The 23,277-nt window shown below is 35.3% G+C and overlaps 5 protein-coding genes across 5 annotated transcripts; 3 read left to right on the forward strand and 2 right to left on the reverse strand.

The window, feature by feature from the left end:
- Positions 1 to 1,371: 1,371 nt before the first annotated feature.
- LOC103323597 (Glutaredoxin family protein) lies at positions 1,372 to 3,105 on the forward strand. The gene is made up of 4 exons (XM_008225598.2): positions 1,372 to 1,641; positions 1,958 to 2,031; positions 2,504 to 2,602; positions 2,708 to 3,105. The coding sequence occupies exons 1-4, from the start codon at positions 1,469 to 1,471 to the stop codon at positions 2,782 to 2,784; spliced, it is 423 nt and encodes a 140-aa protein (XP_008223820.1). The 5' UTR covers positions 1,372 to 1,468; the 3' UTR covers positions 2,785 to 3,105.
- A 1,715-nt stretch (positions 3,106 to 4,820) lies between these two features.
- Positions 4,821 to 9,371, forward strand: LOC103323599 (uncharacterized). The gene is made up of 3 exons (XM_016791419.2): positions 4,821 to 5,346; positions 5,429 to 6,700; positions 8,726 to 9,371. The coding sequence occupies exons 1-3, from the start codon at positions 4,910 to 4,912 to the stop codon at positions 9,330 to 9,332; spliced, it is 2,316 nt and encodes a 771-aa protein (XP_016646905.2). The 5' UTR covers positions 4,821 to 4,909; the 3' UTR covers positions 9,333 to 9,371.
- A 231-nt stretch (positions 9,372 to 9,602) lies between these two features.
- Positions 9,603 to 10,845, reverse strand: LOC103323600 (uncharacterized). The gene is made up of 2 exons (XM_089047092.1): positions 10,283 to 10,845; positions 9,603 to 9,896 (listed from the first exon to the last, which is right to left on the reverse strand). Exons 1-2 carry the CDS (start codon positions 10,448 to 10,450, stop codon positions 9,744 to 9,746), a joined length of 321 nt encoding a protein of 106 aa, XP_088903218.1. The 5' UTR covers positions 10,451 to 10,845; the 3' UTR covers positions 9,603 to 9,743.
- Positions 10,846 to 16,333: 5,488 nt separating this feature from the next.
- LOC103323601 (homeobox-leucine zipper protein HAT22-like) lies at positions 16,334 to 17,628 on the forward strand. Its single transcript, XM_008225602.2, has 3 exons — positions 16,334 to 16,718; positions 16,898 to 16,977; positions 17,082 to 17,628. The coding sequence occupies exons 1-3, from the start codon at positions 16,371 to 16,373 to the stop codon at positions 17,377 to 17,379; spliced, it is 726 nt and encodes a 241-aa protein (XP_008223824.2). The 5' UTR covers positions 16,334 to 16,370; the 3' UTR covers positions 17,380 to 17,628.
- Positions 17,629 to 21,780: 4,152 nt separating this feature from the next.
- On the reverse strand, positions 21,781 to 22,737 carry LOC107880371 (uncharacterized). The gene has a single exon (XM_016791677.2). It carries the CDS (start codon positions 22,672 to 22,674, stop codon positions 21,841 to 21,843), a length of 834 nt encoding a protein of 277 aa, XP_016647163.2. The 5' UTR covers positions 22,675 to 22,737; the 3' UTR covers positions 21,781 to 21,840.
- Between the last annotated feature and the right edge of the window lie 540 nt (positions 22,738 to 23,277).

Genomic DNA, 23,277 nt, shown 5'->3' on the forward strand with positions numbered 1-23,277 from the left:
AAATCTCTCCTTTTTTATATTACTGAATTAATGCCACAGGGTGGGCCCGTGGGGCCGGCCCCACTTGCTCCTCATGACCTCTTTCGTCCTTCCATGTGGACCAGAGCTGCAAGCTATGTGCTTGGCTAGCATTTTACGTGCACTATTTGTATTCCCCTTTTCTTTGGGACTTTGAAGTGTTATTTAAGGATCTGTCGTTGAATTGTCACTGTTAATAATTTATAGTTCACACATGCATGTCTTCAGATATTTTTCTTGTAATAACTCTCGAGAAATCCAACGGATTTATAGTTTAAGTGGTTAAAAAATATTACTTTTGTACTCGAGTTTTTAAGTTTGATTTCCCTTCACTTATTTTGCTCTCAAACCTCCAAAATCTTAAGACTCACCCTGAATATTAGGCTAAACATGTATATATTAAATACTCCCGTTTCATATGAGCTTTTCAGTTATATGGAAAGATATCATATTTAAACAAATTATATTATTTGTGTAATATACACGTATATACATATTTTCACCTACTAAAAATTAATAATATTAAAATATTATGTAACGGCTGAATATTTCACATAATGTACGTGTTCAGTGGTTTACTTAACGCAGAAGATTTCATTTAGTATTCTAGATGAAACCTGGTAGGGAAGTCATACATCTCCGCCAGCACAGGCAAGATGAAACGCGTGGATGCAATTTTGTTTATATAATTAATGAATATAGGTTCTTGACTCTTCAGCACGTTGTCACACTAATTCTGGTTGACTTACAGCCAGAACGAAGCATATATGCACTAACAAGACAAGTTCCCTCATCTTCCTCATGGCCTCACAATCTCCATTCATGTCTCCAACCTCGTCATCTATTGATTTTTTTGTTTCTCTTTGAGTTCGTTGATGAATTAGTGATGAGACAACCCCAATAAAAAAATGGGTTCAAGCTTAAATTGAATAGAACTCATTGAACAAAAATAAACCCAAATCATGCCAATTATTTTATTCGGTTCGGTTTTTTATTTTAAGATAAATTAGACCGAACTGAATTATGTTCACTCCTACTACGGAGTCTTTATTGTGTATTTTGTTGATTCTTTCAACTATGTATATTCATACGTGAGTTAGGTCAATTGGACAAGAGAGTGAGCATATCATGTTGCTCCCAAGTTCGTATCTCCTTCCTATAGATTAGATTAATTTAAAGTAGTTTAGATTATAGTTTATATCTAAAAAAAAAAAAAAAGCCAATAATTAATTTAAAAAGGAAAAAAGAAAAAGAAAAAAAAAAGCCTTGAGATTGATCTCATGTTTCGTCCACGAAAAAGATTGATGTCACGTGAACTCTCCGTGACATCTCACAGCCACTCGACTGCTCCTTCACTTTAACAGGCTTAGCACAAGGCCAGTAGAATTCTGATTCTGAGCAGTCTTAAGAAAAGCGCTTCAGTGTCCAGCGCTTGAGATCCGAACCATCAATGGCGTCAAGCAAGACTTTGCTATCAGCAACAGCCGCAGTTATATTAGCAACGTCTCTATTCTGGACCTTAACTTCGTCTTCATCATCGCCTTCTTCGGCCGACTCTATCGCCTTCATCAAGAAGACCATCGATTCCAACAAGATCGCCATCTTCTCCAAGTCCTATTGCCCGTATTCTCATCCACTCTATTTCCTTTCATTATTTCTTGTAAATTTGCATGCACATCATCTGTTTGACTTAATTCAGACCCATTTCCTAATTTCATTTAAAAATAATCTGGAATAGAATAAATCTTCGGTTGATTTATGTAGAATGAGGCCTTTATTGATTTTGTTGCCATTGAAGGGCTTCTGGGTTTTAAGGAAATGACTATTAAAAATCAAATTTTGGGTTTTACACAATGTTGTCTGTGATTTAGATTGAGCTTGTATACATTAAATTCGTTTTTTTTTTCCCTAATTTTTTATTTATTTGGGTAATTTGCAGGTACTGTAAAAGGGCAAAAGCTGTTTTCAAAGAGTTGAACCAAGTACCCTATGTAGTTGAGCTTGATGAGAGAGGTATAGTCACTTAAATCTTACTGATTCTTTCAAACTGTGCATGAAAAGACATGAAAAAGTAAGGAGCTTGTTGCTGAAATATGTGATTGGTGCAAAATTGACTTTATGGTAGAAACCAATTTGATGAAATGACACCTAATTAGAGTAGTAAACTTGTTGTTGAGTTGTATGAAGGTGCATTAATTGTTCAATCTTATAACTACTAGGCAGTACAAGCTGGCGTGAACTTCCAGATTTTGTGCTTAGAATTTGCTTTTCAGGATTGCAGGTTGTGAATGTGAGATATTAGCTTGAATTTGCATTCAGGAGAATAGTTTGCGAACTCAAAAATGCTTCTTGTAGCAGCACCCCTTTGACAGCTTTGTGCAGTTTTCTTTGAAATTTGAAGGCGTGTATGCCTGTGTTGTGTGCATATACATGTACCATTTCCACTATTAGTTATTGATTGGAGATGGCAATGTGTTTCTTTCAGCTGACGGTCGAGATATCCAAGATGCTTTAGGTGAGCTTGTTGGGAGGCGTACTGTACCACAGGTGTGGGTGAAGGGAAAGTACATTGGGGGCTCAGATGGTAACTGGTTTTCCTTTCAAAATATTTTGTGTTCATTCTCTTTGTTTCTGTAAAGTTGATTAAACCAGGGAATTGCTAACAACTGATAAATATGCTGTTTTTTAGATACTGTTGAAGCATATGAAAGTGGAGAACTGGCAAAGCTTCTGGGCATTGAGGTCCAGCATAGGGAGGATCTTTAAATTGAATCATCAATGATCAGAAACTGGTAGCTGAATTCGTAGAGAAGTTGAATGTAGTGCTTATGAAATAACTCCTTCTATTACATGCGGAGGAGTATGGCAATCACTTTTGCATTTAGCTTGTTTTTTTTTTTTTTTTTTTTGGGATTACTGTATTTTAGTCTTTTACAGAGAATGATCTCTTGGATAAAATTGTACTTGTAGTTGATGGACTGCTGTCTGCCTCTTCACCTCTACTGCGATTTGAACGTTATATTTGTATTTCAGTATAACATTTTCCTCTTTTTTTCCTCTTGGATAAAATAGTCACATTGGCACTTACTGAGACTCGTGCTCCTGTCTACTAAACATCAGACTTTCACTTAGATGTGGCACCAAGAACTTGGGTTACCTTCTCTTAGTTTGTATTATGCCTAATCGCGGAGCAAAATCTTAAAACAATTTTTTTTGGCCAAGACCAGAATGTGATGTGAAATTGGTACTTAGGTGAAGGGGGGTAAATCTAAATGCTATTCAAGCAGACACTACAATCTTTACACACTTTGAACCTTAACCAAATATGTTTATGATTGGTCAACTGTTAGTCATGTAAAATCATAACCAAGAACACACACACAAAGCATAACAATTTGTACCTACAAACTTAGAAGATTACTGGTGGCAACCTAGGCACTTAGAAGGATCTGTAAATCTAGGAATCCCCTGTGCTAGCAACAACTATGGTGAACATGTGTGAAAACATCATACTCAAGTAAACAACAAATATCATATAATGATGACTCGTCAACCGCAAGAACACAAACCCAGAAATGCATAAACATTATGCGATGACTAGTCAACTATCAAGAACACAAACCCATAAAATAACAAAGCTGCAACCCAGAAATCCACCATTAAGAAAAACTGAGGGTCATCAATTGACTAGGCAATCTACTAAGTAAAGAAGATTCTTACAAAGGAAAATAAGCAAGCTCAAGAAATCCTAGATCTGTTTAGGAAGATAAACTATTCATCATTTGTGCAATCTTCTTCTCTAACTTAGCAAAACCAGTAGTTTAGTCCTTCATGGCAATGACAACTTCTTATTCAGCTATTCCATCCTATGACACTAGCTAGCCAAGTCAAACTCAGACATAAACCAAAATTTGGATTCAAGGAAAAATGACCAATTTCTTCAAGAAACCATACTCTTGAAGAAATCAATCTTGAATATGACCTAGATGTATATGAAAGAACGTTTGTTTTAGCTAGATGCAGATTTCATATTTCAAAAGCAGTTTCCCAAAAATCAATTTAGAAAACTCATAGATGAAAATAGTGGTTTTCTCTTGAGGGAGAAAAAAGAGCAAAAGGATGAAAGAAACCTTCGCAAAACCTCACCTCAAAATTGACGGTTGCCAAATGAGGAATCATTTGGCTTTTATCCAAAAATTCTTAGGTCAGAATAGTACACATGGCAGTTGAGAAAATTCGCAGAATATGACAAAAAAGTTTGTTAGGATCCAGCTGGAAATCCTACTGATGCAAAGGATGACTAGTCATACGAAAACAAGATGACTAGTCATAATCTTAAGAAATCTAATGAATGTAATATGATGCAATGCACAAATGACCTTTGCCAATATGATTGATCTTCCATAAGATAGCAGCCAGATAAAAACACTTAGAGAAACTATTCTCAATCTAAACTTGAACTCAGGTAATTATAATGTATGTTATATTACAATATTGTCAAGGGAAGCTAAAAGAAAAACTCACAATGCATACACTTACATGATGTTTTAGAAAAATAAGATATGGTTTGACAAGACGAAACCATTTTATTTTTGTTTTCATCTCATGATCCGAACAGTTCATTTTGTAGGTATCATTCAAATGTCGCCCTTACAAAAAGATTAGCCAAATCAATAAATAAACACAATGTTTTTTTATAAATAAAAAAATGCATATATTGTCTGGCTAATTTTGTTGAGAATGATAGAAAATAAAATGAAACATCACCAAATAAGTAATGCATGCCCAAAACAAAACAGGAAAAGAGAAAAATAACTAAACGAACAAAATAAGCAAAGCAACGAAAGGTCTTTTGTTGCAGTTTGTCAAATCCATCGTCTTTTGAACAAAAATGAAGAAGCATTGCAGCAAAAGAAAAAGGAAACCGAAATCCGATGACATTAGCGACGACGCCGCTTTCGCTGTCGTACTGGCAGCTCTGTCGTCTCCAAACCCCAACTCCCTCCGACCCTTAATCAAGAAATGCCTGAACAAACTCCGAAACTCCCTCACCAATCCCATCCTCTCTCTTCTCCCAGCTCTCCTCACTTTCAAGTCCCCCACCATAGCTTCCCGTGCCGCCGAGATGGTGGGGTCCGCCGCCCTCGAGTCCTTGGACATGAACCAGAGGATTTCTTCCGATGCCGGCATCATCAATGGCTTGCTAGCCGCATTGGGTAGCTCCAAAACCAGACTTCCAGTGGCTGCTTGCCATGCCCTTTTGGATTTGTGCACTACTTCAGTCGGACGACGTCGTTTTGCTCATTCATCTGCACTTCCCAGGCTTCTGTGAGTATGCTGACACTTATCTCGCTTTCGTTTGTTTTTCTTGTTTTTCAATTACTTGACTTGACATGTGATAGGTTCTTAGTTTTGGGTTTCTTCAGGTTCATAAATCTTCAATGATTTCAGTGTCCTTGTGCTCTGTCTCTGTGTATAGTGAAGGTATTACCTCTCTGAATATTGGGTTTGAGGAAGATGAACTTCCAGTTCTACTTCTTAATGCTGCAATCATTCTCATCAACACCTGTAACATTGAACAATTGGAGAACATCCCAACAAACCTCTCCCAAGCTTTCTTTGGCTTTATGAGAAATCTGTGGGCAAAAGTGCGTAATGAGATGTTACTCAAAAACCCATTGGAGTCCGCACAAGGGGAAAACTTGTACATTAGCAACATTAGAATAAGTCATATGGCTGAAAGCCTGTTTAGGCTTTCCATTTGTGCTTCTCACCGTAACAAGCCTTTGCCCTTTCATGTGGTTGAAAGGGATATATTTGGTTTCTCTGAGTCTGGTTTTAAAGATTTCATGTCGAACCACTGGGAGGTGTCACCCTTTCTTGTGCGACGGGGGCTGTCACAAGGGGATTTAGTTGAGGTGGATGATATTTTTGGTCCATTTGTAGGATTGCTAAATTCAACAGGAAAATTTCCTTCCTTTCTTTCTTCTATGCTTCCAAAGATGGTTTCTTGTCTTCCTATTTCTTCAGATGAATTGAACATCCTTAATTTCCTGGAAGAGGTGAAAATTAAATTGGGTTGTCCTCTAATCTGCCAGCAGGACATTCGGGTTCTAAGAACAGACAGCCACCTGAAGAGGGAGGTGCATTTCTTTCAGGAGAGTTTGAACTCTTGCTGCATAAAAGATCCCCATTACTTTACTATTGAGGAAGTTTTAAAATGCCAAGAAGCATACAAAGAGGGTTATACAATTGCACTCCGTGGAATGGAGTTTCGCTTTGAGAGTCTTGCTGCCATTGCAAATGAATTAGCATCTCTCTTTGGTCAGCCATCAGTTGGTGCCAATATGTACTTGACACCACCTAATTCCCAAGGCTTGGCGCGTCATTACGATGACCATTGTGTGTTTGTATGCCAACTTGTTGGGACTAAGCAATGGAGACTTTTTCCTCAATCAAATGTGCAGTTACCTCGATTATATGATACTCTTGATCGGCTATATGATTCAGAAGTTCAGAATTCAATGGCTGAATGCAAACAATTTTTGCTGAGGGAAGGTGATATTTTGTATATTCCAAGAGGTATTCTTCATGAGGCATGCACCGAAAATATTAGTTTTGATGGATCTGATGGCTATTCCTTACACCTTACACTCGGTATCGAGGTTGAACCTCCTTTTGAGTAAGTTATGAATTGATGTTGAGAATAAAATAATATCTAATGATGATCAATTTTCTAAAATGCAACAGCCTTGGCTTATTTTATCAAATATATGCATGAAATAACTTGCAGATCCTATGCATAGTCCATGAGAGTCAAACATAGGACCATTGATTACCTGCTTACTGATCTCAAAGTTGCAACCAACTGCTCTAGTTTAGAGTCCATTCATCCTTGTATTATGAAACATTGTGCATTTGCAGATATTATTTGTTTAATTAGTTGTTCATTAAAATATTAATGGGTATGTTGTTTTGTGGCCAGTATATGATTGATAGAACATTAACAAGTAGGATGTTTATTCGGTAGATACATGATTCATTATGTTGCAGAGTATGGAGGAGGGTATGGGCAAACAATATTTTTTTTAATCATATATCAGTGACATAGTCTCTAGAATTATTTGTTTTTTCTCCTCTTAGGTGGATTTTTTTTCAGGATTATAAGGGCATGTTGCAATGACACTTGATTCAATGCCTGACCTACAACTTATAGAATAAGATCTAAATAGAGGGGATGGGTGGGCTATTCTAAATGTCTTGTGTGCATGAACATTACCTGTTTATTACAAAATATCTTGTACTTTTGTTTTTTGTATATGTCTATAATACTAATATTCTGTTTCAATACCGAGCTTGCCTATACTTCTAATACCAGTAAAAATAGGATTAATAGCATCTCAAGAATGCTCAATGAATGAGCTAGTAATTGTCTGGAGTCCTGCTAACTGTATCCCTACCCACTTTACCTCAAGACCCCAAGAGCTGTCACTGAGTCCTAAGCATTTGTGGGTACAACTTTTCTGCAGCAAGGGAATTTGATCTGTTAATCATTAAGAATGAGACTTGGGTCATCACAAGAGTTGGTCAATTATACAAACCATTGGAATTGTCAACAACTCAAGGATTTTATGTTCTGGTGAACTTTAATTCTTTGATTGACAATAGAGCTTTTTTATCTGCTTCTTTGTCTCTATGCTGTTGGTGAAGTAGATAGTCATGAAATTCTGAAATACAGCCTGTTGTGGCCTAATGGTGTCATATGGTTCAAGTTGGTATCATTGATATATCAGTGATACATTGTGAAATTATACTTGATGTTTTGATTTTAAAATTTTCTGTCTCCCCCTCTGTCCCCCCTCCACCTTCTCTCTCAGCTCATACAATTTTCAAATTTCTCCATAAAGGCCAATTTGATATTATGGTCCTTGCACACGTCAAAATAATTCTCTTACATTTTGATATGACTGTCTTCTGTATAGACTGGAAAATATTTTGATTGCCTAAAATAATTTTTCTTTGAAATATTTTTCCGAGGCTCAACAATGCATGTGGGCTGATCCACATTCGTGAACAAATCATATGGTATCGATTAGTAGACATCTTTTTCTACAAGACAGAGAGACAAGTTCTTGGACCCCATGTGCATGGAAAAGCTGATGCCTTGACATGCCTTATTTAATGTAATATTGGAGTATATTTCAATTTTTACCTTAACACTAAAGATGCGTCATAATCTACGTTACATAGAATAGTACAATGAAACTACACATACACATGCACGCATGTGAATATCGAATTGATACTTCGTGTTTATTGTTTACCACCAGGCTGTGATGTGTGTGAATACTATAAGTCAAGCACACACGTATTGAAAATGTATTTTAATTTTGCTGCGATTACATCTAAGCAATCACTTTGTGAGTTCATCTCTATTTCACATAGGTTGAAGAAAGTGAAGTTGATTGTCATTCTGTTTTGAATTGAATGTGTGTACAATGTTTGGTCAAAATGTAGTTTTAATCCACTTAAGTATTGCCCATTAGACTCTTTTTTTTCACTCTTGGATTTTTTTATAAAAAACCACTTTGTTTAAAATAAATTGATAAATCTGAAATCACAAGAAAAAATAAATATCTGGTGATGAAGATTAGTATTAACCCTACTACACTCTCTCACATACTCCGCTTCTCATTTTTAAATGCAGGTGGGAGGGATTTATTCATGTTGCATTCTTCAGTTGGAACGAGAACCAAAAACAAGCTCATAATTCTTTTGAGTCTTCGTCTGGCATTATTCATGATATATGTGTGAATTTGTTGCATGCTGCCATTGGGATGGTCGGTGATTCTGATTCTACCTTTCGGAAGGCTTGCTTGGTTGCTTCAGTTTTTTCGCAATCACATACCCTTAATTGGCTTGATTTGAATCAGAGAGACATTTTTTGTCAGCTGATTGACAAAATTAATACAGAGTCACACTTCTTGGAAGTGTTCACGAGCATAGAATTAGCAATTCATAAAAACAAAGATCCGTTCCAACGAATTAGATGGCTTGGATCTCTCAATCTGGAGGAGGAAAGCAGTCCAAATCATGACCAGTATATGCCTTTGATGGGAATGAAAAACTTGTTGTCATTATGTATTCAACACAAAGACAAGGTAGAAGCTGCATTCCAGCAGCTAAGATCTAGGTTTAGTAGTGAGGTGATATTTGAGCATGCAATAGAGAGCTACACGATACTGCTAGAGAAATATAGGAAGGCCAGAAAGCAATATATGAATGGAATGGTTTCACTCCATTATGAATTATGAGTTATCTTACATGTTAGCTACCACCTATCTGTTCTCAATTATAGCTAGTTCCAACACCGTGAGGACCTGATAGACAGGAATGGATCAGCTACTTCTTGCACATTGAAATCTGATTCCACATGTCAATGAACCAGCTTCATACCAAATGTAACCAGCATATGGTTAAAGTGTCATCGCCTTCTATAACTACAGCTCAAAGGTATGTAATGCATCACTCTTGACTAGGATTTTATTCTTCCGAACAACAGCTATGTAGGTAAAGGGAAATGATAAAAGGAAACATGAATACTGCACTGATAGTAAGGACAAATTTCATCAGTTCTTCTTTCCGATTATCCCATATTTAATGTATTGATGAGATATATAAATACATATCTGCATACATCTCAATCAAGAAGGCTAAGCAACAGTCTATGGCTTGGGATGTCTGGGTGTTGGATGAGTAGTCACTCCATGGTAATCAATGTGATAAATAAGCTCGTCTAAATCGCTGTTGCTGTTTGCATATTTAGTTGCTACAGGAATTTCTTCAACCGTCGATGTTTCTGACTTTCCATCAATGACCTGCATGTAGCACAACCTCAATGATTGTTTTGGATAAGAGTAGAATATAAAGACAAATATTTATTTAAGAAAAAGTTAAGATAAATTATCTTAACCGAATTAGATAGCTGTAGGCTACAAACTCGAAAATGAAAATAATATGTCTGAAACTAGCAGACTGTTCAGAACTGCACATCATGATTATTAACCCATTGTGTCCTCTAAAGTGAATAACATGCTTGAGCAGGATTCATTTTCAAATAGAATTTGGCATGCTGTCTGAGAACTGAGAACAGATCCAATTCGGACCTTATATAATCGGTCAAGTTTCTCTCAGGAAAAACTTTCTGAAATGCCTGAAAATTTGGAAGGAGAATATTATTCATTTATTTGAAAGAAAAACCTACCTTGAGTTTTTGATAGACATGTTTGTTGCTGGTCAGTGGCATGCTTAATTTTCTCATGGGTTTCCTTCCAGGGAGAAAAGCCAGAGAAGAGGAACTGATATTGTGGGAAGAAAAATAGAGAACTGCGATAAGGAAACATAAGAAGATGATGTACAAAGATTTCATCATTTATACAGCTGAAATGAAAACTTGCTATACTTGGAGAGGGAAAAGTTGGAGCACCAATATATATAGAGCTTTGCAGTGCAAGAGAGAGAGAGAGAGAGAGAGTGAATTATTGATGAAGGGACTGGGGAAACATGTCTGAGCCCATGCTTGTGATTCTGCTGCTTATGAAAAGGAGAGAAGCCAAAAACCAACCCAGAAGAGTGTAGACAGGTTTGTCCCCGTGCTGTTTCCAAATTTACTCACTTTGAAGACTCACTTGTGGCATTCTAACCGTGAAAAGTAAGTCCTTTTTCCCTCTGGTGTTGCAGGGCAGGCAGGCAGGTAAAGAGAAAGAAAACTGAATTCACGTTTGTGTTTCATAACAAACAAAGCCACTCAAGATTGAATCATCATCCATGTTTTGTCCTCATCAATAACGGCTATTTTTGGTCATGTCACTCTTTGCCTATTGTCCCCACTCTCTCACTATTTTGATTGTTGAAGGCATCTTTTTTAGCTTTTGTTTTTGTTTTTCAAGATGCAATTTCTGATTGTTTTATTATCAAATCACTCCCTGGCCCTTGATGTCGTTTCATCATTCATTTTTCCAGTTTATATTTCATTTTTGAAAGAAAAATAAGCTTTTACCAAACAATCGGTGTTCCATTTTTACTGCCTGCAGAGTGTAGATTTCAATATGAGCTTTCATATTTATTTCTTTAGGCAAAGAGTTGCCTAAACCCATCAGAGATTCTCCACAAATCGCAAGACTTGGTACAGATTCTTTACTATGATTTTGTAGTGACTATGAGTCAAGGGTCTTAAAGCTTGGTGCATTAATTTTAGGCTTTGATCGAGAAGTGCGTGTCAATTTAAGATCAAATCTGTGGCCCTTTTGGTAGGGTATGATGGAAAAACTCTCACATAAAGTCCAAGGAGGGAGTCTACCTGAGTCATTAGTTTGATAAAAACGGACAATGCTATTTTTACAACATTTACTTATCAATTTTACACTTGTTATATATAAAAATACAAGTAATAGTTTATGCTACAATAAAGAGGGGGTTTCTAACGCACACATTAATAAAGTGTCATGGGAGTTCAAATTTGATGCCACTGATTTGTAAGTCAAAGTCTATTTTCACTTGAGTAGATTCCGTTCACCATCAATTTTACACCTTTTAAACAAGAATAGCTGATCAAATTTGTCTAACAGTATTGAGACTGCTCTCTGATGCAAATCCTTCTCGGCGCGACCTCAGATTAACCGCTGTGGTTCACCAGCAATCAAATGGACTTTTTAGTTTTATCATTTGAGAGCCCAAATTTATAGAATATCCCTCATATCTATCCATCATAGGCCTGTGGCTTTAGCATTGGGCTAACAACAATTTACCACAATGGCTATAAATGAATGGAATCAAGTCGAAATTGGAAATGTCTTGAAAACCAGTGATCTTAGGTTTGAATTTCATGTCACTTTGGCAGTGTGTTTGAGAAAATCCCCTTCTACTTCTTAACTTTGGTAGAAAGAAGAAAAAGAAAAAAGAAAAAAAGTCAAATGTCATTGCGTTCAAACTTATTTATCGAACTTTAAGTTCATTTGACTCGTTTCATCTACAAGTTGCGTTTGAAAAAAGCTAAAAGTCCCGCTTGTTATAAAGAAAGTTGTGAAGCCCACATAAAGAAAAGAAGGAAATAATAGTCAAAAGTTTGATGATGATGTTGGATAATGAAGCCATCCAATTTGCCTATAAATAGGCTTGCTCATTCAATTGTAGAACACACCAATAGAGAAGATAGGAAAGAAAGGAAGAGAAGAAAGGAAGAGTGAGAGGAAAGAAGAGAGAATGAGTTCTATCTGAGAGGAAATTCTGTCAATGTAAACATCACAACAGCAAATACAATTCTACTCATAATATTCAGTGGTACGTATTATTTTATTTTTATAACACAGCTCAAGTTATAATAATAAGAAGCTGGCCTGATTATCTAACATGATCTTCAAGCTGTGCAAAGTAGTCAATCGTGAATAATTTTTTAAATATAAAATGTAATAATTAAGAATGAAATACATTTTCAGCATAAACTTTAGTAATAAGCCTTTACATAGATACACAGTTTACAGCAGCTAATAAGGAAATAATTTAATGCAATATAAATACCCAAAGTCAAACTAGCAAACTAAATCAAATTACAGAAGATTGTTTGGGAAAATGAGTGATCTCGTTTAGGAGGAGATCATGGTTTAAAGAAGTGTTCGTAAAGCATATATATATACAAACCCTAGCTGCAGTAGAATTTTTCTACAAATTAAAAATGCAGATACGACCTTTCTCCCTCATCAAATTCCATAATATGATAGTGATTTGTTTTAAAAGCACATTCCTAATAGTAATGGACAATGCTCTAAACAACTTTTATCGATAAACGAAAATCAGAGAAAAAATGGATCCCACTATATATATGATGAGAAAAGCCGCATGGCTCTTGGGCTCTGGAGAAATTTAATTATCTTTAACATATTTAAATATTCACCAAAGAAATAATAATTAAAACATAATTACTAATTAAAGTAATTCAAAAAGGCTAAGATATTACTTAAGGGCAATGATTTCCCCACTCCTATTTTATCCACTTACACTCCTTTTTTAGTTATAAAAAATGAGTGTAAGTGGATAAAATAGGAGAAAAAGGAGTGGGGAAATCACCACTCTTACTTAATTATATATATTAAATTAAGAAGTTGGCCAAAAACACAAAAATAAATATTATATATTCAAAATTTTTAATTTTTTAAAAAAAAACTTCCCGATGAAGGTTCGTCGCCACAGGTATATGGCGGCGAAATTTGCCCGTTTTAAATTTTTTTTTTTTTTAAACAATAGTATAGCCGCACGGCTATCCTTTTTTAAGATGAGGCAAAACTAGTATAGCCGTGCGGCAATACTATTTATGAAAACAAAAGAGATAGCGAATAGGTGCCACGTGTCAAAATCATTATAGCCGCATGGCTCTACTAATTTTAAAGAACAGCCGACCGGCTATACTATATATTTATTTAAAAAAAGGACCCGCCCCAGCTCCTAGGCGCCACGTGCCAAACAAGTAACGCCAAGCGGCTGTGCTTTTTTTAAAATAAAAAAAACCGAGTATGGCCGCTCGGCCGTACTATTTTTAATTTAAAACGAGTATAGCCGCGCGGCTATACGATTTATAGATATTAATTTCAACATCCAAAGTATAGAACCACTCGACCGATAGCTAATTAGAAATACATATTGAAAACTTAATCGGACATAGTAGAGAGTAATACCACACAATCAATAGTTAGCTAGAAACGCATATATATGGATTGTCAACGACAAAAATCCTAATTGCTTACACATATTGTGATGATGATATTGATTCAGTTGCAATATTTTTGAACTATGAAGCACTGCAATTTTCTTATAACCCTCGTGTTCGTATACGTGTACAATACATTTTTAACGTTACGATACATTTTCAATTGCGATAGTAGGTTGACAAGCTCTATCATGTGTGGTCATGATAATATATAATTCTGATTTGTATTTATAAGTTTTGGAGCCTTTTTATGAAAGAAAAATAAAATCACAAGTAGGTTGACAATTTTGAAAAGTTGAGTTTACACAGATTTGGAATTTCATCAATGTCATTATTATTAGGCAACAAGAAGTCATCGTGATGGACAACCGCCGTGCATAGCTGATCATGCTTCAGATCCAAAGAAAGCTTGTAATCGAAAAAGTAGCTTCCATGACGTATTGACAAATCATACACAAGAAGGCAAGCTAGGGCACTCATTTGATACCAATGTTAGAACCCCTTGTTTTATACAGAGAAAATGAACTTTATTCTAAGAAGAACATCACTTCCTGACTAAGTTTCCTAACTAAAGAACCCTAACAACAATGTGTTAGTTAAGTAACCAACTGATTAACGAAATCGCACCTCAACAAATGAGTAAGCAGCCCAATTAACCCATGATTAGCTCACTAAGCACCTTCTTTTGATGACCACAATGTTGAATGACTCAGCAGGATCAAGTATACTTATCACAATCACTTAATGAGCAACCCTTACTTTAGTACATAGCCTCCCTCCCTATTAACTTAAAAGTTAGGCTGACGGGCGCATCCCTAATATGAAAACATGCTGCTGCGTAGAGCCGTTCCAGTTATTTATGACATTAATGCCGCACTTTTCTGATAGAAATAGAATGACCAATTATGTCAAAGATTTATGTATATATAAATTACAAACTATATATACATAGTCCCCTTCTATTAAGGGATCCCTCAAATAATTTTATTTAAGGGATACCCTTTAGGGTACTCAATCAATTTTTTTTTCAACGAATACGGTGCTTCAAGAAAGTACTAAAATTTCAATAATTCAATGAAATGGTTAAATGATATCAGATTCAAGTGATTTTTTGGTAGAGATGATCTTTGAATGAGTATCTACAAAATAGACAGTTTGGATTAGTAAAATACAATAAGGAGTGGGTCCTACAAAAGTTTTCCGCAGTTATTCTCTCATTCGAATGTCCGCATGTTATTATTATGCAGATGTCATTACAAACAAAGAAGAAAGCAGGGAGGGATAATAAAAAATACATGGCGGCCGCACAATAATAACGTGCGGACATCCACATAAGAGAATTTCTCTATATATATATATATATTTATCCCTTTTCTTTTGTCCAGATTATTGTCTATTTTGTTCCCATCCCTCTTTAATCAGAACCATATCCGCTAAAAAACAACTAATTGAAAATCGATTAGCAAATATTTTATTTTCATCATCTTCATCATCATCATTATGTTAGCTTAATCAAGCAAATTGATCAGTTTATTTATTATTTGATAACTATACTAGACGGTTTTCTGTTTGACTAACTTTTAGTCAAGGTGATACGTAGGTCATCATGACGATATTCGCACTTCAAGAAATGTGCGATGTCCTCCTCCCACCCAGCCACATGCAATGTAGTTTAACGATCTTGATTTAGATTTATCGTCAAATCCTATAAGTTACAGTTCAAAGATCATTCTTACAATATGCCAAACCTTTTTGGTCATTCTTACAATATGCCAACCTATATATGAAGCTTATGGTCATCTAAACTGTAGAAAAACACAACTTAGTTCACAAAATTAGAAGATTTTTAATTACGATACAACGTGTCTATTAAATATTTAAGTGATAGATATTATGGCTAAACGCGGTCATGATTCTTCAGCTATACGTGTATGTTACATTGTGATTTATAAGATCAAGGATCTTCTTTGTGATGTTTATTGATTAAAAAATAGAATATAATAATGGTGGGTAAGGTTGAAGGGGGTTTCTAAAAGATTGACCCAAGTTGGAGGAATGGCACTTGCACTTTTTAGTGTTTCTAAACGTCTGAATCTCTCAATGTGTTTGGTGGGGGAACCGAAATTCTGCAAATTATTGGATATGCGTTATTTTTTTAATTTTTTTAATTTGTGAGTGGACATTAGTATTTAGAACAAGAAGTTGGACCAAGAAAAGACTACAAATTGTTGTTATGAGAAGTCAACTTTGTGGAAGAGAAAGAAAAGTCCCGGTGATCATTACCCCATGGAAGTCCTGAAGTCAAAACAACATGTGGCATTGAAATTTGAAGGAGGTTTCTGGTTTCCTAAAAGGAGTCAAAATTTTAACGCATTCCTTTATTCTATCATAATAATATTAATATACTCTACTTTTCATTGGACATTAAAACGGGTCATTTGGTGTAATTCCTCAATCAAAAATATTATGACTAATAACTGATTGAAATTCAACTCCCACAATAAAATCTCTTTCAAATCCCCTCTTTCCCATTTCACAATTATATTCATCTCTCTCTCTCTCTCTCTCTCTCTCTCTCTCAAAATTCTGAAACATGGGTGGTGATGAGGAAGCATGCAACACAAAGCTAGCTCTTGGACTTGGTGTGGGTGAATATGCTTCAAGGCAAGAGATGAGGAAGAAGGAAAATCCTTTGGTTTGCTTAGACCTCTCATTTGCGCTTTGCCCAAAACAGCAGGTTGCTAGCTTGGGTGATCGCATGGAAAATCGATCGAGTTTGAGGGCAATGGATGAAGATGAAGAAAGTGAGAGAAGTATTGGTACAAATAACAAGAGTATTATCATGAACAACAAAAATGGTGTGAGAAAGAAACTGAGGCTCACAAAAGAGCAATCCACCTTGCTGGAAGAAAGCTTCACCCGCCATAGCACCCTTAATCCGGTACACATCTTTCATTTCAGCTGAGATTTAGGCTTTCTCTTGATTTAGCTTAACCTCTAATTAACTAGAGATTGTCAAGAACTACTACATATATATATATATATATATATATATATTAGTTCCTTATTTATTTGTTTAACATTTTAGTTTTTAATTAATATTGGGACTAAATTATGTAGGCCCGGAAACAGTCACTTGCTGAGCAATTGAATCTGAAGCAAAGACAAGTCGAAGTTTGGTTTCAGAACAGAAGAGCAAGGTGACTCGTCTGAGCAAAACGCTCTCTTGTCAAACAGTCTCACATGTTATATATATTGTCTATAGACCCAACAAATTAAACGAACGAATATCCATATATTGCAGGACAAAGTTGAAGCAAACAGAAGTAGACTGCGAGTTCTGGAAGAAACGCTGCGAAAGTCTTGGCGATGAGAATCGTAGGTTGAAGAAAGAATTGCAGGAGCTAAAATCGTTCAACAAGAATGGGGCATCGCCATTGTACATTCAAATCCCAAAGGCTACAATGCTTTCAATGTGTCCATCTTGTGAGAGGATGGTAAAAGCTCATCACCATGACCAAGCAGCTGCAAAGAACACAGAAGATCTCAATGTGGTCCGGAAGAGTAATAAATTGCAGGGCGGCTTTGACGGTACAAATTAACTAGAGAGATTTGGAGGCTATAGCTTCATAGCCATAACCATAACTTTATATACAAGTGCTCAACTAAGCAACAAAAGCATTGATCATGTTGATCAATCAACAACTACCCACATGACTAAATTGAATACATGTGTGTTCTGCTAATTAAAAAATAGGGTAGCTAGAAAAAGGTTTAATGTTATATTATAATTTCCTTTACAAGGATGTATTTGATTTGCATGCACCCTTTTTTTTTTACCATATCAACTCCCTCACAAGCACAATTGTAAGGTATAGGATCTTGGTATTGATATTCTTTTGGCATGTTTTTTCTGTTCTCTAATCATTCTAGGAAATGAGGATATGTCTCTTTCAATCAATCTTCTTTTTTGTTATATATGGTATTTAATTTTTCAATTCACATTGTTATGATTTGTATCTGACCTCCATTATGACCAAACTATGCATTCACATGTTATTAAAATATTAGGTTTTTTAGGTTTTAGACATAAAAAAAATTTCACTTTTGGAAAAAGAAAGCTTTTTCAAAAAGACAAAAAAACCACTCAACTTTCAAATCAAAGACATGCAAATGTATTGGATTCCTTAGAAATCTAAAAATAAATAAGGCATTTTTGTCCATTTTTACTTCTTTTAAAATTTTTCTCTCTCCTTTTGCTTTTTCCAAAATGTCCCTTATATATTCCTCAAGAACTCAGTGATACATAAAATCTGCACACATCGAACTACGATTTTTTAGTAAAGTAAGGAGGAATGCCTTTTTTTTAAGTGATATGATTTTCTCACTTCCATTTTGTCCACTTACACTTTTATTTGTTTTTAAGTACTTTTTACTATAACAAAAAAGGCGTGTAAGTGGACAAAAGATGAGTGGGAAATTAGCTCTTTTTTTTAATAATACAACCGATATTAGGAGAGGGAGGGTTTTCTCACACACACTATCAAGGTGTCATGAGCGTTTGAGTTTGAGACCACTGGTCTGCAAATCAAGGCCATTTTCCATTGAATCAGACCCCGTTGGTGGAGGAATGACTTCTTTCGAGTAAGGGTAAGGAATCAAATATTTTCCGTTGAATATTAACCAAGATGATGAGTCAAGAGTTGTCTGGAGTTACTGGTGCAGTCGTTATTTTTTTATGGAACTTTACCAAATTTGATTACTTGGTGCTCATGAGGAAAACAATTCACAAACTATCAACGACCCGTAACTCCCATTGCATTCTATTTATCCTGTACTTTATTATGATAAAGTGGAAAAAAAATATATAATTTGGAAAAGTAACGGTGGGTTAATTTAATACTCAAGACTTCCTAAACAAACAGTATAGAAACTTTACTTAGATTCTTTTTTTATATTATCTGAAAACATTAATTCGATTCTTAATAAGTTTAAATAATGAAAAGAATATTGTGATGGAGATAACCACATCAAGAAATTAAACTCTCAAATGCAATGATGGATTATCCTACACTATATACTAACCTATAGTATAGATGCATCTTTAAAAAATCAATAATTGTATCACTGGGTTCGATTTCCCCTCTTCCAATATCGCTTATATTTTAAAAAAAAATATCACTAAATTACTGAATAACTCTATCTCACCTTGTTACAATTGTGTATATAATTATCATTGACACCACGTATTTGACATGGAAAGTGCACCTCAAACATCACACAGCAAACAAAAACAAATTGCACATCATGATAAATAAAAAATTCACAAGATAATAATTACTTTTGCATCTCACTTAAGGTACTTATTGTATGTGTCAAACCCAACTTGAAGTCTTCAATGTAACAGTTGTATTACAGTAACCCCACCACCTCTTTTGGATGTGCAAACTAAGTAGCGAAAGCATTTATATTTCCCAACCATAATTTGAGAAAATTACTCAAAGTGAAAACAGACTAAAAACAGCAACAAAGAAGAAGTCAACAATTTTATAAATAAATTATATCAATATAAACTTTTATGTTAAAAAAATATAAAGGCTAGGGCTATTTTATCAATTCTAAGAAAAGAAAAAAAATCAAAGAGGTCTTACAAAATTGAGTTTATAGCGAGGGACAACGTGACGATATAGTGAGCGTGAGATGCAAAAAGTGAGTTTATGAAAGATAAAAAAGAGTTAAATTGAATTTTGAAGAGTAAGATGGAATTCGAAACTATCTTTTTAAGGGGTGAAACAGTAATTAAAAGTATATGTGAATAATAATCGGGCATTCAATTCAAGGTTGGATCGTTGTCCTTGAAAAAAAAAAACTGCAACTTAAATAGAAATCTATGTGAATTGTAGGCTTTACGGCATGTCTAATGAACAGAAAAATCATTAATTTGTGCAGTAAGAAGTGAAATAATTGACGAAAAAGAAAAGTTATAGAGCCCTTCATTTTCTTCAAAATTATTTGACTGTAGACATAGCCAAAATAGTTGGCAAGCCTCCTAATTACCAGATTAAATGAATAAGGAGCCTCCTAATCACCATGATCTGGGTTTTATGCTAATTAAACTACATATGTAAGGGTGGTTACCAAACCCAACTCTATATATCCAGTCTTCAAGGCTCTTTTTTTTTTGGGTTAAGTATTTGTAATTCATCCAATTAATTTTAAAAATAAAATTGAATACTCTTTTATTCATCAACCAGACAATTTAATTACATTGACAATCAAAGCACCAAAAATGCAACATCAGTTTTTGGATGCTCTCAGCTTCTTCGCTTTTCTCAACCTAGCTTGCTTCTCTTCTTGCTGAATCAATAGCCGCTCTTTTTCATCCTCCTTCCTGCCAATTCTTTCACTTTGCCTCTCTTCTCTTAGAATGTCATCAAAGGTGGACACCATCACACTATCATCGTCCTCATCCTCCTCCACCCTAAAGCGCTTACGATGTCTCTCCTTCTCCTTCATCACACAAGAAGGCTTCTTTGGCCTCTCTTTCTCTTCCGGATTTTGGTTTCTTACAGTCTTCAAATCTCTCCCAGAACCTCTTCGTATCCCGCTGAAACCCTGATCTCTTTCTTCATTTGGCTGCTTTGGGGCAGAATCTTTACCGAGTGCAGGTTCTCCTTTTGAAGATTTCGGAATTTCGGCATCGTCTGAGAACAAAAAGGAGTAATCCCGGGACTCTTTTATGCTTTTACACTTGAGTTTCAAATCGACAGGAATCTTGAGGCTCTTTTTACCCTGGTCTTGGGAATTTCTGAAAACCCTAGATGCCAAAACCTTTAACTCCGGCATTAAAGCTTTGCTTTCTTGAATCACTCTCTGAGCAATGGCATGTTGCGAGGGGCCAAAGAACGATCCGAAGTTGTCACAAGGCATCTTGTTCTTCTCATGAGTCGAGCCGTCACGAACAGACACCGCCACCTCCTTGGCATGATTGTTTCTGATGCGTTGTTTGAGTTGCTGCCTTAGTTGAAGAAAGTCCAATTCCTTCTTCGTAGAAGAATGGAAGATCAATCGCGCCCCCATCTCTACAATATTCAAACCCTAACTTGGTTTCAAAATCACTGTTTTGATTTTCTCACGGTGATGATGATGATGAAAGGAAGAGAGTGTGTTTACTGTGATATGCAAAGGGGCCAATTCTCTATTTATACATGAGCTTTGTCGGTTAGTGTTTCCAAATCCGAGTAGGACTAGGAGATTTATATATATATATATATATTTGCGAGCCAGCTACGCCTCTTTTTTTGGGTTTCCATTTTTTCAAGTTTTAGTAATCAAACTTTGTAGGGGCAAAATGGAGAATTTAAGGAGGTCCCAATTAAATTCTCCATTTTGTCCTTAATAGGAAAAGGAAAAAGAATGGTTGAATGGGTGATTGGTAATTTGGTATAGTGCCATGTGCAAAATAAGTGGCAGAAACATTTATATTAACTAGACAAAATAAACAGCTAAAGAGAGTGATGAATTATGCTGACATGGCATGTGGGACTCGTTGGTTTTCTATGTATAAAGCTTGAAGTCATGTATGGAAAATATATATTTATTTATTTATTTATTTTTTCTTTTAAGAAATTTTAATTTATATACTAAAATAATTTTTTTCAAAATTAAAAATTAAAAAAAATTAAAAACTGCAAGTTTACACTCTCTAAGAATTGTAGGCTTTACGTCCCCCATTTTCATTTTGATGATTAATAAAATTTTTCCCGTATCGTCGAGGTTCCCTGAAGAGAATTGTAGACATTATATTGAATAGATAAGTATAAACCCACTGGGCTCTCTTAATTATCATATGTATAGCTCATGTCTAACTACATATGCCAGCCACATTAATTCAATTTCTTTTTTAATTTTTTTTTAAGTATTTGAAATTCATAAAATGCATCTTATTTATTTCAAAAACACAAATTCACATGTGAAAAAAAAAATGTACTTTTATTTATCAACTAGACAATTTAATTACATAACAAACAATTAAACCAGAAAAATCTTAACCAAATTCAACATCAGATTTTGGATGCTCTCAGCTTCTTTGCTTTTCTCAACCTAGCTTGCTTCTCTTCTTGCTGAATCAATAGCCGCTCTTTTTCATCCTCCTTTCTGGCAATTTTTTCACTTCTCCTCTCTTCTCTTAGAATGTCATCAAAGGTGGACACCATCACAAAATCATCATCCTCCTCCTCCTTCTCCCTAAAGCGCTTACGACGTCTCTCTTTCTCCTTCATCACACAAGAATGCTTCTTTGGCATCGGATGTCTCTTCCTATGAACTACTCTCTCTTTCTCTTCCAGATTTTGCTTTCTTACAGTCTTCAAATCTCTCCCAGTCCCAGAACTTCTTTGTATCCCGAAACCCGAACCCGGGTTTCTTTCTTCACTCGGCTTTGAGGCAGAATGTTTACCAAGTGCAGGCTCTTCTTTTGAAGCTTTCGCAACTTCGGCATTGTCTGAGAACAAAAACGAGTAATCCCGGGACTCTTTGATGCTTTTACACTTGAGTTTCAAATCCGTCGAACGAGATTTTGTTGTGGCCGAGGCAGGAATCTTGAGGCTCTTTTTACCCTTGTCTTGGGAATTTTTAAGAACCCTGGATGCCAAAACCTTTAACTCCGGCATTAAAGATTTGCTTTCTTCGATCAGTCTTTGTGCAATGGAATGCTGCGAGGGGCCAAAGAAGGATCCGAAGTTGTCACAAGGCAACTTGTTCTTCTTATCAATCGAGCCGTCACAAACATACGCCACCTCCTTGGCATGATTGTTTCTGATGCATTGTTTGAGTTGCTGCCTCAGTTGAAGAAAGTCCAATTCCTTCTTAGTAGAATGGACACTGAGTGCACCCATTTTTGCGCAACTGTTGATATTTAACCTAACTTGATTCAAAAGCAATATTTTCTCACAGTGATGAATGAAAAGGTAGAGAATGCGTTTATTGTGATTTTTGCAAATGGCCAATTCTCTATTTATACACAAGCTTTGGCGGTGCTTAGAGTTTAGGTTTAGTATTTCCTAATTCGAGTAGGACTACCAGGAGATTTTTACTTTTCTTGCTTAATAAGTAAGGGTTGGTATTTCCTAATCCGGGAATCATTTTTCCCAAGCCAGCTAAAAGAACGCTTGTTTTTTGGGTGGGTTTTGTTGAGTTGTCTGTTTTTTTTTTCTTCTTTTTTTTTTATTCATTTTTTCATTTTTCCTTTGTTTTTTTTAATAAAAAAAAGGGACATTTTGGAAAAAGCAAAAGGAGAGATAAAAATTTTAAAAGAAGCAAAAATGGACAAAAATGCCCTTATTTATTTTCAGATTTCCTAAGGAATCCAATACATTTGCATGTCTTTGATTTGAAAGTTGAGTGGTTTTTTTGTCTTTTTCAAAAAAGCTTTGGCTTTTTCCAAAAGTGAAATTTTTTTTATGTCTAAAACCTAAAAAACCTTAAAAAAAATAGGATAC

The sequence above is a fragment of the Prunus mume genome, linkage group LG2 (assembly GCF_029339155.1).
Source record: "Prunus mume cultivar Tortuosa linkage group LG2, ASM2933915v1, whole genome shotgun sequence".
In the NCBI taxonomy this organism is placed as follows: Eukaryota; Viridiplantae; Streptophyta; class Magnoliopsida; order Rosales; family Rosaceae; genus Prunus; species Prunus mume.

Bases quoted from the DNA above. Each gene is read 5' to 3' on its own strand.
- LOC103323597 (XM_008225598.2), top strand. From the start codon at position 1,469: ATGGCGTCAAGCAAGACTTTGCTATCAGCAACAGCCGCAGTTATATTA. The intron at 1,642-1,957 runs GTATTCTCATCC...GGTAATTTGCAG, and splicing joins TTCTCCAAGTCCTATTGCCC to GTACTGTAAAAGGGCAAAAG. The intron at 2,603-2,707 runs GTAACTGGTTTT...GCTGTTTTTTAG, and splicing joins GTACATTGGGGGCTCAGATG to ATACTGTTGAAGCATATGAA.
- LOC103323599 (XM_016791419.2), top strand. From the start codon at position 4,910: ATGAAGAAGCATTGCAGCAAAAGAAAAAGGAAACCGAAATCCGATGAC. The intron at 5,347-5,428 runs GTGAGTATGCTG...ATAGGTTCTTAG, and splicing joins TCTGCACTTCCCAGGCTTCT to TTTTGGGTTTCTTCAGGTTC. The intron at 6,701-8,725 runs GTAAGTTATGAA...TTTTAAATGCAG, and splicing joins GAGGTTGAACCTCCTTTTGA to GTGGGAGGGATTTATTCATG.
- LOC103323600 (XM_089047092.1), bottom strand. From the start codon at position 10,450: ATGATGAAATCTTTGTACATCATCTTCTTATGTTTCCTTATCGCAGTT. The intron at 9,897-10,282 runs GTAGGTTTTTCT...TGCTACATGCAG, and splicing joins ATGTCTATCAAAAACTCAAG to GTCATTGATGGAAAGTCAGA.
- LOC103323601 (XM_008225602.2), top strand. From the start codon at position 16,371: ATGGGTGGTGATGAGGAAGCATGCAACACAAAGCTAGCTCTTGGACTT. The intron at 16,719-16,897 runs GTACACATCTTT...TAAATTATGTAG, and splicing joins GCCATAGCACCCTTAATCCG to GCCCGGAAACAGTCACTTGC. The intron at 16,978-17,081 runs GTGACTCGTCTG...CATATATTGCAG, and splicing joins TTTCAGAACAGAAGAGCAAG to GACAAAGTTGAAGCAAACAG.
- LOC107880371 (XM_016791677.2), bottom strand. From the start codon at position 22,674: ATGGGTGCACTCAGTGTCCATTCTACTAAGAAGGAATTGGACTTTCTT.